The 15,756-nt window shown below is 40.8% G+C and overlaps 1 protein-coding gene across 10 annotated transcripts in view; it reads left to right on the forward strand.

The window, feature by feature from the left end:
- The window catches only part of SPAG9 (sperm associated antigen 9), a 140,158-nt gene that overhangs the window by 113,821 nt on the left and 10,581 nt on the right, over positions 1-15,756 (forward strand). For 6 of the 10 annotated variants that reach the window (XR_004280899.1, XM_032322859.1, XM_032322860.1 and 3 more), the window contains 8 exons: positions 824-904; positions 1,669-1,736; positions 4,426-4,574; positions 5,733-5,904; positions 7,780-7,893; positions 9,341-9,379; positions 10,317-10,493; positions 13,092-13,241. Coding sequence is in view for 9 of the 10 variants with exons in the window: in XM_032322859.1 (XP_032178750.1) it covers positions 824-904; positions 1,669-1,736; positions 4,426-4,574; positions 5,733-5,904; positions 7,780-7,893; positions 9,341-9,379; positions 10,317-10,493; positions 13,092-13,241 (950 nt within the window). In the remaining variant the exon portion in view is untranslated. The remainder of the gene's footprint in view (positions 1-823; positions 905-1,668; positions 1,737-4,425; positions 4,575-5,732; positions 5,905-7,779; positions 7,894-9,340; positions 9,380-10,316; positions 10,494-13,091; positions 13,242-15,756) is intronic. The other 4 variants (XM_032322861.1, XM_032322862.1, XM_032322865.1 and 1 more) reach the window with 1 other exon arrangement.

Genomic DNA, 15,756 nt, shown 5'->3' on the forward strand with positions numbered 1-15,756 from the left:
CTGAACGTAACTGCGAAACACACTAGGGAGACCAGACAGAGCCCAGTCTGAAAGCCTAGGAGATGATGACGAACATTATGTGGTTTGTTCACATTCTAGTACAATGAAGAGTCTCCAAAAACTGTGCTTCTGCACAGGTTAAGTAAGGTCACCCACTAGTACATCTTTTCCTTAGGAGTCTTAATACTGCAGAGTGGAGGGTCAACCAACTTTTTCTCTGAAGCATCAGATAAGAAATGTATGGGGCTCTGTGGCCACATGAGCTCTCACAGCTTCTCAGCTCTGGCGTGCTGGTGCAGACAGCCACCGTGCGGGCAGCACGCACGTAGGGAGCACAGCTGGGCTCCTGGAACGCTGTGTGGATGCTGGAAGCCTCAGACGTCAACAGATACTCTTGATTTTTCCCAGCCATTTAAAAATGTGAAGATCATTTTTATCTCGCACACTATATGGAGACAGATTTGGCCTGCAGGCCATAGCTTGCCACTTTCTGATGTAAGCTAGTGTGTCATCAGAAAGTTATAGTTTGGTGTAGTAGAAGAGTAAGGCCATTTTTTAAAACGGATTTTAGCCAAGGATTCTGAAGTCTGTGGGAACCTGAAACTAACTGACTGTGCATTATTCTAGTTCTGACTTTTTGCTCTTTCTGTGTTTCCTTTTGCGTAAGCAGCTTATTTCTTTATGTTAGACTCTCGTTGTTGTTATTTCCTAAGATTTTTGTGTTACTCTTCTTACCTCCTAAGGGAACTTTGTGGTCATTATTGGATGTAAGCAACAACTTGCTGTTCTCTGTGCCTTACCAGTCTCGATTTTGTTCTTGCAGTTTGTATGTGCATTCATCTGTAGCCCAGTGGAGGAAATGTCTCCATTCTATTAAACTTAAAGATTCGATTCTCAGTATTGTGTAAGTTTTATTTTAGAAATTCTTCTTTCAAAAATATGTATTTTGGTATAAGCTATCTTTGGTATAAGCTATAAGTCAGTATCCAGATTTTTCTTTCCCACTTGTGGAATCAGAGAAGCTGAATGAGATTGAAACTCTTACTTACTACAAAGTGAAATAATTCCTATATAGAGCTTTAAGTCTAACTTGTCAGGTTGATTCCTCACCAGCTTGTCAGGTGAGTTCTGTAGTACTCTGGGGAGAGAACCAATGAATACCTGTTAATTTGTTTGTTGGAGGGGTCTTTAGAATTGGTGAGTTGTGGACTGGGGCATTGATTCACTAGTCCTTTCCTGTATGTCTCTTATCAAAAACTCCTAAGTCCACAGAGCTGACTGTTAGTTCCATTTAAGGCACCTCTCTCGGGTCTGTGGCCCTTTTGTGACAAGAGCAGCTTGGGGCCAGAAAGTGAAATAAGAAAGTCTGCACAGGCTTTTTGTTTAGTTCAGCTGACATTTTCATAGCAAGACTTTCTCAAGAAGAGTGTGTTCTGGGGCGCCGTGCTGGGTCAGTATAGAGTATGTGACTCCTCATCTTGGGGTCGTGACTTTGAGCCCCACACTGGGCGTAGAGATTACTTTAAAAAAAAAAAAAATTTCTTTAGGTTCTGGTATATCTGGAATATCATGGATTGGCCCTCTGAGGGCCTGTGAACTAGTTCAGTAGCATGTGGTCCCTCCCGCATTCCCAAATGGAGAGTCCTGAAATCCCTTTTCCTGTTGCAGACACGTGAAAGGAATTGTGTTAGTGGCCCTGGCTGATGGCACCCTTGCAATCTTTCACAGAGGAGTTGGTGAGTTGTTATGAATATATGATGTGCCCAGTTTGTTGCTTTGCAAAATCATTTTCTAGCAGATTGGCCTGTGTTTTAAAGAAACGATACCTAATAAGAGAAGAAATAAAGCTTTAGGGTGCCCGGGTGGCTCAGTTGGTTAAGCAACTGCCTTTGGCTCAGGTGCTGATCCCGGAGTCCCAGGATTGAGTCCCGTATTGGGCTCCCATCTCCACGGGGAGTCTGCTTTTTCCTCTGACCTTCTCCCCTCTCGTGCTCTCTCTCACTTGTCTCTCTCTCAAATAAATAAAATATAAAAAAAAAAAAAAAAAAAAAAAAGTGAAAATAAAGGTTTAAACTGAACACTAACAGTATATGACTTCAGTAGATAGTGAGTGCACGTGTTTATTATTTCAGGATACTTTGGCATAATGTGAGATGGGGGCACTTGTTTCTCGTTCATACACTTCTTCAGTTAGGAGACATTTAATGAGAGGGAAGGTTGGCATTTTTGTTGTTCAGTATTGTTTTTTTTAAGATTTTATTTATTTATTTGACAGATAGTAGGCAGAGAGGCAGGCAGAGAGCCCAATGTGGGGCTCGGCCTCAGGACCCTGAGATCATGACCTGAGCCAAAGGCAGAGGCTTTAACCCACTGAGCCACCCAGGCACCCTTGTTGCTCAACATTTTTAAGATAATTTGCATCCATTAAAAAGTTTTTAATTGGATATGGTTTAGTCATTTTTGTGTCCTATTATTTTTATTCTTCCTCTTTAAAACCAGTGTATTTATTATCTACAGATGGGAGGGGTGGTCAAGGTCCAAAAATGTGCCTTGAGTTAAAAGGGAACTAGAGAAGTGAGCATATGACACTTCCTAACTCCTTGATACATATATCAGCCAAAAATTATCATTCATTTCCTACCTGCTAGATTGCTAGAGCAGGAAAATATTCCATAAGCATAGATACACTAAATTTGGATTTTTAGCAAGTCTCATATGTTTTTGGGCTTGGAAAAATAAAAAGTAGATGATGACTAGTGTCTTGGTAACTGGTACCTAGAGATTGCTGCTTAATGACTCGATATCATCAGAGGTGGGGGGCTCCCTTTTACCTTGTTTAGACCCTTTGTAGACTCTCTGAGCTTAATCCTCACAGCAATTTATGAAGAAGTTTCTGTTGTCATCCTCATTTTATAGATGAAACTGGAGGCACAGGTTTTCAGTCACTTCGTGGTCAGTCAGCTAATAAGTACAAAAGCTTAGAAAAAATGTGGTAATAAATGTTTTGGGGGGCGCCTGGGTGGCTCAGTGGGTTAAAGCCTCTGCCTTTGGCTCGGGTCATGATCCCAGGGTCCTGGGATCGAGCCCTGCGTCAGGCTCTCTGCTCGCCTGCTTCCTCCTCTGTCTCTGCCTGCCTCTCTGCCTACTTGTGATCTCTGTCTGTCAAATAAATAAATAAAATCTTTTAATAAATAAATAAATGTTTTGGCAAGCTGAACCCAAAATTATATTGAAGAACAGACAAAAGGCATAATAAGTATAAATGTAAAGTTCTACGTTGGGGTTCAGAAGAGTAAAAAGGGGGCAACATGTCTGAAGAATGAGAAGTACCTAAAGGTCGACCCCAAACTTAATACAGGTTACTGAACACCTTCAGCCTCCTAGAACCTTGTGTCCAGAACAGGACTGGTGATCACCCTGCTCTGCTGCAGTAGACTGACAGCATGTTAAAGGAACAGAGTAGAGTTAGGATGAAGGGTCTGCAAACTGTAATACATACAGAGCACATCCCAAGAGTGCTTCATTTTGAGAGGAGAAAACATAGGGCAGGAATGAAGTGGGACTGAGTTCTTCTGTGCCCATTGCGCAAAGCTACAGACTGATGGGCGATGACATTCTAGGATCAACTAGTTAGGTGTGGGGAGTATTTTTCGGACGGTTACAGCTTTTGGAAAATGGAACAGCCGCTTTGTGAGGCAGTACGTTTTCTTTCACTGAAATTGTTCAAGCAGACTCTACAAAAGCAAGCTTTCAGTGGCTGCTTCCCATTTGTATTTCTGCTATCAGAGGTTATTGGGTGTGTAATTCCTGAAGTGTTAGTATTATTAGCAATGTGTTGTCCTTAACATTTACAATATAAATCAAAATGCAGGGGCGCCTGGGTGGCTCAGTGGGTTAAGCCTCTGCCTTCGGCTCAGGTCATGATCCCAGGGTGCTGGGATCGAGCCCCGCGTCGGGCTCTCTGCTCGGCGGGGAGCCTGCTTCCTCCTCTCTCTCTGCCTGCCTCTCTGTCTACTTGTGATCTCTCTCTCTGTACAATAAATAAATAAAATCTTTAAAAAAAAAAAAAAAAATCAAAATGCAAGTGAGAGAGAGAGAGAGAGAAAGATTATGCAGAAAATAATACTAAGTCCATTCTGATTCTTAAACTGTTACTACAAACGGATAACTGGTATCTGATTTATCACATCACTGCGAGTGAGTGTGGAAATCCAGGCCACGGGTGGCTCATTGGACATCTTCCCCAACTGTGCTGTAAGTAGACAGAAGGAGAGAATTCAGTCTCCGCAAAGAAAAGATAAACTATGCGGTATTTTGCAGTGATCACCTATAATTGTATTAATGCACCCAAATACAATGTTTCTTATGTTAAAATAGAGTGAAAGGTGATATGCATTAACTAATAATTTACTTCTTATTTTAAAGATGGACAGTGGGATTTGTCCAACTATCACCTGTTAGACCTTGGGCGGCCTCACCATTCCGTCCGGTGTATGGCTGTGGTACATGACAAAGTCTGGTGTGGCTATAGGAACAAAGTCTATGTGGTTCAGCCGAAGGCTATGAAAATAGAGGTAAGTTAACCTATGCTTTCTTTAGTTACTGAATTTGCCTTTTCTGAAGACTATAGTTATATTTAACTTCTTTAGAAACTGTTTTCTGAGTCTAAAGGGCACATCAATGATGGATTGGAGAACAGCTTTTTTTTTTTAAGATTTTTAAATTTTATTTTTTGGAGAGAGAGAGCTGGGGGGAGGAGCAGAGGGAGAGAAAGAAGCAGATGCCCTGCTGAGCAGGGAGCCCGATGTGGGGCTCCATCCCCAAGATCCTGGCATCGTGACCTGAGCCGAAGGCAGCCGCTTAACCGACTGAGCCACAGGTGCCCCTGGGTGACAGCTTTCTGTGTTACTTCACCTCTCTTGCCACTTTTGACTATGGTGGGAAATGGTTTTTTTGGTTTTTTGTTGTTGTTGTTTTTAAGGAAGGAGGATGCACACATGAATATTTAAATGTGTGTCTGAATATCCATAGATGTAACGCACGTATTATTGGGATTCTTGGTTCTTGATATGTGTACTTACGCTTGGGTTTTGTGGAAGGAGGTTTCCCCTGTCTCTGTCACTCCATGTGGATCTAGGAAAATTCATACCTGTATCAGAGACTGAGAAATAAGATTGCAATTGGCAACTTGTTTTAAAAATAAAAACCTCTTAGCATTGCTCTCTTAAAAGTTTTGCCGCAATATACAAATTCATTCTAATTGTTAAAGAAAAAGGGCAGGAAAAATTTAAGGTAAAAGTCCTTATCCCTTTTTTCCAAATCTAGTTCCTGCATGCAGAGATACACACACAGAGCAATGTAGGTTCCTTTTTGTTTAATTTTAAATAGGCTTTTACTTCATGCGTTGCTCTGCAGCAATACAAAATCCCGAGATCAAATTCAGGCTTTTTGTTGAACACTGTTACAGAGTCTGGATATGCCAGTGTTACTTTGGTAAGTTGATACCCTGCACAGTGCCCAAGTCCAGCATCCTGAAGCTGTTTGTTCTGCATTTTGTTCCACAGTCTGGGATAAAAGCATTTGTGTATGTCAGAGTCATCCTATTTAGTAAATAGTATTTACGTGCCTCTTCTAATACATGGTCTGCCAGATTGCTGTGTAAATTAGCACAGCTTTTAAACATGAACTCCTGTTTAATCAAAATAACATTGTGATTGAACAATCTTTCCTAGAAATCTTTTGACGCGCACCCCAGGAAGGAGAGCCAGGTGCGGCAGCTTGCGTGGGTGGGCGACGGTGTGTGGGTCTCCATTCGTTTGGATTCCACACTTCGTCTCTATCATGCACACACTTACCAGCACCTACAGGATGTGGACATTGAGCCTTATGTAAGCAAAATGTTAGGTAAGCTTCCAAAGCATTCTATCTATGTCAGTTGAAGAAAATGTTTTATTTTTAAATGGTCTCAAATGCTAGGTAGAACGAATGAATAAGTTGCCTCAGGACTGGTGAGCTCTTATCACTCAAAGCGTCAGGCAGATGCTCCGTGTACCCTGTGGCTCTTGACAGAAATTTGGGATCATTTTTGACTCCTCTCTTATTCCGCACACCTAATCCATCACTAGGAGCTGTCAAGTCTGTCTCCAAAAATATCTTAAATTAGTTACTTCTTTATCTCTACCATTATCCCTGTAGGCCAGGCCACCATCCTTACCCCGCTAGATAACCGTGAAGCTCTTAACCGGTCTCTGTGTTTCCACTGCAGTCTGTTCGCTGCATAGTAACCAAGGTGCCAGTACCACCGTGACATACTTATGTAACACCAGCCACTTTTAGAATATTCCTACCTTAGGTGAGGTGACGTTTTGTGACAACACCAGAAGAACTGGTCCAGGGGCCTGGACCACTCTCCTCACTCACTCTGTCTGCTCACACTGACCTGAGCTCACCAGGTTCCTTCCCACTTCGGGCTCCTCATATGTGTTATATCCTCTGCCAGAGAAGTTCTTCTTGGTCCCTTTTTACTTGGTTTTCAGGCTGAAACTCACGTGTCACCTGGAGAATAGACCTTGCCTGATTTCCCAATTTAATAAAGGTCCTCTCGTGCTTTCTCTTCATGGGCTTATTACTGTGGTTGCATCAATAATATTTGATTCTAGTTTGTTGTCTTTCTTGCCACAAAGACCATAAGACCCACAAAGAACTGGGACCATCTCTGGCATATTCCATCCTATATCCTTAGTTCCTAATCTAGCACTCTGAGTGTTAGGAATGTCATAAATGCAAACTAATTTTAGGAATATACTTTTCTTTAAAGACTTTATTTTAGAGAGAGAGCGAGAGAGCGTGCACAAGCGGGGAGGGGTTAGATGAGGAGGGAGAAAGAGAAAGAATCTAATGCAGACTCTACACTGAGCACAAAGCCCAGTGGGGGGCTCGATCCCAGGACTGCAAGATCATGACCTCAGATGAAACCAGGAGTCCGGTGCTTAACCAACAGCCACCCAGGCTCCCCAATTTCAGGAATATATTTTGACCATAGCTTAAAGATCTCTAGCTTAGACTGAATGGTAATTAAGGCTTCTAACACTGTTTGTGATCATATTCTCAGTTATTGTAAGTAGAATTTGTGAGTAAGTAAATGTTATTTGTCTTAAATGTATGATTATCTGTTTAAGAATTTTTCTTTCAAGACTCAGAAAATAAAATCTGTTGTTAAAAGTTCCTTTCAAATAAAAAAAGTGCATCTGTTCTCCCTAAATTACATGCCTGTGATACCCTAAGATTTCAAAACTGCTCTAGAATCAAAATGTGTAAATAAGGAAAAACTGTAAGTTCTTTTAAAGATTGTTTTTATCTATGCAAATAAATTTAAGGCAAAGTAGAACTCTCTCTTTCGGCTTATAAAAACAAAGGACCTTGGGTTTTCCAATCTGGCAAACTCTGTTTTGTTTGTTTGTTTTGTTTTGTTTTGGGTTTGGTTTGGCAGCTCCTTAATTAAATCTTGTGTCATACCTCTTGATTAACAGTATTTTTTTTCTGAATGATAATGTAATGTCAGCCACTTGTAGAATTTTCTTTTTCCATTAACAGTGAGTTATCAGACAGGTGATAAAGCCCAATGAAAGTTTGCTTTGATATGCACCTTTAGGAAACATCCAACTAGCTCTGATCACATTTCTTTTGTCTTGTGTTAATCTAGCCATTCTAAGGGATTTGGAGCTTAAGACATCATCTGTTCTAGTTTCTCAATAAAGATTTTTCCCACCCACTGTACAGGTACTGGAAAACTGGGCTTCTCTTTTGTGAGGATCACAGCTCTTATGGTGTCTTGCAATCGTTTGTGGGTGGGGACAGGAAACGGTGTCATCATCTCCATCCCACTGACAGAAAGTAAGTATATTTTTAGCTGACTGTCACAGTGCAGACAGAAGAGTTGCAGGGTGTAGTTGTGTCCAGAATTCAGGCAAAGGGAATGATTTTGGTATTAGCAAATCTATGGTAATCCAGGAACTCAGCTGATGACAAAGACCTAACTGTTGTTCCTTCATTACTTCTACAAAACGTATACATTGTAGTGAATTAATAGTGTCTGTCGGGACCAACCTTTATAACTAAAAATGTTCCATTGTGGGAGGCTTTTCTTCGAAATTCAGGGATCACAGTCCTATTTCATTATTTAAATAAAGGCTGACGTCTGGCTTTCTTAAGGGTTAGTACATCAATGTCCAGAAACAGGGCCTAGAATCATTCTGGTTCTTCACATCTCTCTGACAGTTACTGTAGGGTATTCCACTTGACTTATTTGAGGTTTTGAAAATGTGGGAAAAGTTTCTTAGGTTGTTAGCAAGTGCTTGTGATGCTGGAGACAAGCATTCTCTCCTGTATGTGAAAAGGATGTGAACAAAATGTACATTGTATGTTTTTTACATTATGTTTCATTATTGTTATTTTTGTGAACAAAGTATACATTGTATGTTCTTCATGTTATGTTCCATTACATTGATTATTCATCAAATAAGCATTTTTGTGTTACAGAATTCATGGGCCGGGAATGGTTTGAAAACAAGTGCCATAAGTCCAGAAAATAAGTTGATAATTAGATAAAATAATTCTGAGGAATTGCCTGCCTTTCTTCAGGGAGAAGGGGAGATGCTTGGAAGGTGGTCTGTCTGGAGCCTTTGAAGAACCCAAGTTCTTAATCCCAACTGTCTTTTGTGCAATTACTTATAAATCTGCATGAGTTCATCTCCCTTCTTTATAAAAGAGAATTCCATTTTAGCATAGCTATTTGAACCCGATTTCTTTTTTTTTTTTCTCTTTATTTTTTAAAAGATTTTATTTATTCATTTGACAGACAGAGATCACAAGTAGACAGAGAGGAAGGAAAGCAGGTTCCCTGCTGAGCAGAGAGCCTGACACGGGGCTCAATCCCAGGACCCTGAGATCATGACCTGAGCCGAAGGCAAAGGCCTTAACCCACTGAGCCATCCAGGCGCCCCTGAACCTGATTTCTTAAAGAAAAGGGGGAAATATTTGCATTTAGGAAATGCTCCCTGTTAAGTTCTTATTCTCTGAAATCGCTTTATAATTAAGAAAAGCAAAATCACAGTGATCAAATCAAATAGTCCTTTTTGAGCAGAGATGGTCTACGGAAGCTTTGGTAAGAACTTTCCATGTTACTTGGTATCACACCAAGTTGGATTCTGTTACTGTAGTGAGGAGCTTAGAGCGCCAAGCTAGCAGATAGAAGAGAAGCCGCGAGAGTGGAGGCTCATGGTAGTGCTCGTCCCCCCTGCCATGCACCTCTCCATGTCCCTTTCCTCCTCTCTCACTGTAGCCGTAATCCTCCACCAGGGACGCTTACTGGGGCTGAGGGGTAAGTGCAGATCCTGAACCCAGCTCTTCTTCCTGGCTTCTCATGGCCACCAGGAGGCTGTCCTCCGGCTCTAGATGCCCTCTTGAATGTTCCTCAGTGCCATCCTCTCACAATCACTGCATCGCAGCAGGCGTTCTCTGTTGGTTTTATTTTTTAACGTTTGTTCCACGGCCACCAAACTACTGCTCAGCAGCTTCATGTATTTATCATCTTTCGTTGCAGCTGAACTTTCTTCCAGACTTTGTTTTCCTTCCAGTAAAAACACGACGCATCTCTTAAAACTGCCATTAATCTCCATTGTTTACTCTTATTACCAACCATGTTTCTTCATTCACTTACTGGCCCATGGAATGGGGATGTTTTGTGAGTCTGGTTGTTCTACAGTAATGCAGCAAGCCCTCAGTCTGGTGTAGATAAAAGCTACTCTGTTAGAGTGGCTGCATCTTCTTAAACACAGCTTCTTACGACCCGCTCAAGGGAGAAATTCTTACCACAGGGGAGGAAAATCAGAAAATAAAAGTATGAAATTTTTATTTAATAATATACCCATTTACTTTAAACTGTATAACTGGTTAGTTTTCTAAAATGGGGATTTAAAAAATACATAAAAATAAAGCAGACATACCCAAGATTCAAATCTGGTTTTTTAAAACTAAGTTTGTTTTTGTTTTAATTAACAGATGTGTTTAAAAAGTAAGTGTAGTTATTGCTAGACTGGCAAAATCCCCTGCTCCATTTACTGAGGTACTTAAAAATAACTAGCATGCTATGTTACCTTTTTTTTTCCCCAGCTTTGTCTTGAGTTGGCATTGCTGCCATTGTTTTTACCTCAACTGGCTGTAGCTTTTAGATACTATCATAAGGATTAACCAGTAACATCCTACATCATTGCTGCTTCCAGTGGGAAAATGTTTGGTGTTTGGTTTTTCTGTTGCAGCGAATAAAACCTCAGGAGCACCAGGAAATCGTCCAGGCAGTGTAATCCGTGTGTATGGTGATGAAAACAGCGATAAAGTGACTCCGGGGACATTTATACCCTATTGTTCGATGGCACATGCACAGCTTTGCTTCCATGGGCACCGGGATGCTGTGAAATTCTTTGTGGCAGTCCCAGGTGAGTTAGATTATTCTGTCAAGAGGTTGCATATAACTGTCTCTCCTCTATCCCTTGGTTCCACTACCTAGTCTAATGCTAAGAACTGGCATTACAAGTAATTCCATTGTAATATACGAAAAGTTATAATGGAGGCATAGATAAAGCACTGTAGGGATATTTGAATGAAATTGTTTTGGAATCTCTCTTCTCTCCCCGAGAACAAACTTGTTGATTTTTATTTAAGAGACTTGCTCGCTTTTGAAAAGTGGTGGTACTGTTTTGTCACCACAGAATATCAGAAACGATCATGGCCTAATAAAGGAGATGGTAGACAGAAGCCCCTCTCGTCAAGGTCATATACAGGAAGAGAAGGAGACTGTGGTTTGGTGCCTTTCTCTGTTGTGGCAAAGGGCAGCAGACTAGGAGTCCCTGCCTTGCCACTTGCCTAGTTATCTTGAGCAAGTCACTTCACTTCTGAGACTCGTCCTCATTTCCTAAGTGGACATGACTAATCTCTGCTTTGCTGACCTCATTTTTGTGAAAATTAACGAAAGTACTTTGGAACTATATAGCACCATCTAGATGAAAGGTGCCAGTGGTGCTGTCCAGGGAAAAATGTTCTGTCCATTAGGAATACTAAACTGGGGGCGCCTGGGTGGCTCAGTGGGTTAAAGCCTCTGCCTTTGGCTCAGGTCATGATCCCAGGGTCCTGGGATCGAGCCCCACATCGGGCTCTCTGCTCCACAGGGAGCCTGCTTCCTCCCCTCTCTCTCTCTGCCTGCCTCTCTGCCTACTTGTGATCTCTCTCTCTCTGTCAAATGAATAAAATCTTAAAAAAAAAAAAGGAAAAAGAATATTAAACTGATGTGACTGACTGTGTGCAAGCAGGACCCACATTTTGAATTCTTTTCCTTCTTGAGACATAAGTTTTGGAGCTCTACAAAGTTCAACTTTAACTTCACCACACCAGCTGCATGACATTGGACATGATAGTGTTTCAGTGTGTTAGGGTTCTTCAGAGAAGCAGAACCAGTAGGTATAAGAGAGAACAAGTGATTGATTTAATTTAAGGAATTGGCTCTTGTGATTCTGGGGGCTGGCAGGTCTGAAATCTGCAGGGAGTCCAGCAGGCTGGAGACCCAGGGAAGAGTTGATGTTGCAGCTGGAGTCCAGAGCATTCCTTCTTCCTCAGGGGACCTTTTTCTCTGAAGGTCTTTAGCTGATTGGATAAGGCCCACCGACATTATAGAGAATCATCTGCTTTACTCATGTCCACTGATTTAAGTGTGAATTATATCTAAAAAAACACCTTCACAGCAATACCCTAGACTGGAGTTTGGCCACAGGTCTGCGCACCAGAGCCTAGTCAGGATGGCACATAAACTTAATCATTGTCTTCATTTTCCTGAGGGTGTTCCAAAGATGAAATGATTCAGTGTGCAGAGCTGGCACCTGGTACCCTAACCAGTTACTCAGTATTCTTAACAACATGGTAATGAGCTTCCTGAAATATACACCTTATATATTTACATAGTCATTTCCTTAGGATAAATTCCTAAAAATGGAATTGCTGATAGCAGTATCTTTTTGCTTTTGTGAAAAAAGAGTCCTAGAATCCCTTTTGAGTCTTCTTTGTATTCCTCTAGTCCCAACCTGTTCCCCTTTTCCTCTCCATCTGTTACCATAGTCCTAAAACTGACAAGTATCCTGCCCATGTTTTTATATTTTTACATTTGAACAAATCTATAAACAATGTGTAGTCTTTTTTTTTCTATCTTTGAAGTTAGTTATGTTGCATATATATTCTTCAACTTCTTATTTTTTTTTAAAGATTTTATTTATTTGACAGACACAGATCACAAGTAGGCAGAGAGACAGGTGGAGAGAGAGGAAGGGAAGCAGGCTCCCTGCTGAGCAGAGAGCCCGATGCAGGACTCGATCCCAGGACCCTGGGATCATGACCTGAGCTGAAGGCAGAGGCTTTAACCCACTGAGTCATCCAGGCGCCCCTCATTTTTTTTTTTTAATTTGTTAATGTTTATACCTAAAAATTTAACTATGCATATTAAAGGTTTTCAAACCATTTCATGCAAATATTCTACCTTAGAACTTAAATTTAGAATAAATGGCACATTTGCTAGTAATTTTATTTGAGTAAGCTAAATTATAAATAAGATGTAATTTTCTTAAATATGAGAGGAATACCGTGGATTCAAAATACATTTAAATATTAATTATGAATATCCGAACTCATAGGGCTTGCATGGAAGACCTTATCTCTTTTACAAATGCACATGTACCCTTTCCTCTGCCCCTCAGGTCAAAAAGATGTAGATAGGCAGTGGAGATCAGCCTGGCCATACACAGATCTCATAATGGGTCTTGGACCCATTCCTGCTTTGGTACAAAATGGCTCTACTTAGATTTTCAAATTGGGTTCTTAAGACTTTTATAAGATATTTTCAGATCATGTAGAGGCTTCTGGCATCCCCAGTACTTTGGTTGTACCAGAATATATTTACCTTTTTGTTCAACTTTCTGAAAATATTCAGAGAAAACGAGTCTTCCCCACCCTAGTCTGATAAGTAACATCCACTTCTGTTTTTGCACAAACAGGTCAAGTTGTCAGCCCACAAACTGGCAGCAGTGGCACAGATCTAACAGGTGACAAGGCAGGGCCATCTACACAGGAGCCCGGCAGCCAGGCGCCCCTGAAGTCTATGCTCGTCATCAGTGGAGGAGAGGGCTACATTGACTTCCGAATGGGTAAGACATGGATTCTGGGAGCTCAGTCTCCACTTGTGTCCTGTAACTTGAATTTTCACTCATAGTAAACAAGAAACTACTCTGATAATGGATTTCTAAGAGGTTTTCTTTCAATTCTTTACTTGCAAAAGGACTTTATAGTTCCCTTTTTCCTTCTTTCTTTCTTTTTCAGTTTCTTTTCATTCCACAATGTATTTGTTTGAATAGCAGGGTTTGGGGTGCCTGGCTGTCTCAAAAGAGCATGCAGCTCTTGATTTTGGGGTTGTGGGTTCGAGCCACCCATCTCGTAGTGGGTGTAGAGATTACTTTAAAAAAAAAAAAAAGAAGAAGAAGGAATAGATAAAGCAGTATGATGGGGAATTAGTAACTAATAGCATGTAGGGAAAGGGGGGGTGACCATTTACTCAGAGATAAAGACTATCAGAACAGAGGAGGGAGATCTGGAGGGAGAGAGAGGAATTTGATGTTGGGCATCACCTTGATGAAGAACATGGAAGCTGGGAGTTGTCAAGGTGGAAGATGGCCACTGGGCTTTGGGTTATAAAGATTTTATGTCTCCGGTTACCTGGGTGGCTCAGATGGTTGAGTGTCTGCCTTTGGCTCAGGTCATAATCCCAGGATCCTGGGATTGAGTCCTGCATGGGGCTCCCTGCTCATCGAGGAGTCTGCTTCTCACCCCCACCTCCCTCCCCCTGCTTGTGCTCTCTCACTTTCTGTCAAATATTAAAAATAAAATCTTAAAAAAATATATTGTATATCTCAGAAGGGAGGGATTTGGAGACCATTTGTATCCACTGGTACTAAAAACCACAAGGGTTGATGAGCTTACCCAAGGAGAGTGTGCAGGGGCTAAAAGAAGAGATTCTAGGATAGAGAACCCTGTATTATTATTCCATTTTAAAGAACTATTAGAGCCTATGAAAGAATCTGAGAAAGAATGGCCAGAGGGGGACCACAAAAGCAGAGATCTGATGTTTGATGTTTGGGAAAGTGTAGTGCTTTGTCAACTTTAAGAGACTATGATGTAAATTTACTTATTTGCTGTAAATAAAGGGATCCTTGGATGTGCCTGAAATCACAAGGATTCAGAAAGTTCCTAAACATAAGGGTTTAGAGAATGTAATGTTGTAGACTGGTGACTTATCCTTTATACCTTATAAGTTCTGTAAGAAAGTAGAATGAAATTTAGGACCCTGTAAAGGACAGTGGGCCACATAAATTAGTATAAATCAGAATATCTGATGCAAAAGACTTACACGTTTTTAAGGGGAGATGTTAATGTGAAGTTTAGGAATTGATTAATTCTGGTGATGTCAGCGGGAATGAAGTTAGTTTAAAATATTTTAAGTAGGGGTGCCTGGGTGGCTCATTGGGTTAAAGCCTCTGCCTTCCGTTCAGGTCATGATCCCAGGGTCCTGGGATCCAGCCCCACATCGGGCTCTCTGCTCAGCAGGGAGCCTGCTTCCTCCTCTCTCTCTGCCTGCCTCTCTGCCTACTTGTGATCTCTGTCTGTCAAAAAAATAAATAAAATCTTAAAAAAAAAAAAACATTTTAAGTAATTGACTATTGGTGCAGAATTCCTTGATAGAAAGGGACTCCATGTAGCTGGAGTGATTAGGGCCACTTTTCCTTGGAGTGCAACACGGCAGTTAGAACCATACTGAAGACTATGTTAATAAAATCTCTCTGATTTTTCCATGTCCACTAGAAATTCCTTTCATTGTGGAGCCTGGTGGAAACAGCATAAAAATTGCTTAACCACATTAGTCAGTATCTCTAGTTAATCCAGCCTAAAAAGCAGACTTGTCTTAAAGCATAGGTTAATTCTTTAAAAAAAAAAAAAAAAAGCATAGGTTAATGCTAATATGTATATATGCTTTTTTAAAAAAGTGAATTTGGTCTTTTTTTATTCCATTTCCACTTCCTGTAATAGTTTAACAATGAAAAATTGATCCCAACAATCCCATGTTTTTTGGGTTTTGTTTTGTTTTTAATTCTAGTGTAGTTACTTCCAGTGTTGTAAAAGTTTCAGGTATACGGTAGTGACTCAGCACTTCCATATGTCACCCATGCCCCTCACAGCAGGTGTGCTCTTCATCCCCTCCACCTGTTCACCACCAGTCTTCTAGTTTAGTGGTTTAATTAAGTAGGATGTAGAACCCTAGGAAATAGTGATTCTAAATAGCAGAACCTTCAAAACAAAACAACTCAAATACCAACAACTTTTGATCTTGGCCAACTAATTTGTCATTACCTTTGTAATTTTTTATTTTTTTGAATGATTTTTATTTATTCATTTTGGTGGGGAGGGGTAGAGGGAGAGAGAGAATCTTAAGTAGGCTTCCACGCTGGGCATGGGGCTGGTCTCACCACCCTGAGATTTTGATCTCAGCTGAAATCAAGAGTCGGATACTTAACTGACTGAGCCACCCAAGCACCCCTCATTGTAATTTTTTTAAAATTTAAAAACCAAACTCAGTTTTTTACATTCTTTGATTTTGTCTTGAGTCTTCGA

The sequence above is a fragment of the Mustela erminea genome, chromosome 18, assembly GCF_009829155.1.
Source record: "Mustela erminea isolate mMusErm1 chromosome 18, mMusErm1.Pri, whole genome shotgun sequence".
NCBI classification, from domain to species: Eukaryota; Metazoa; Chordata; class Mammalia; order Carnivora; family Mustelidae; genus Mustela; species Mustela erminea.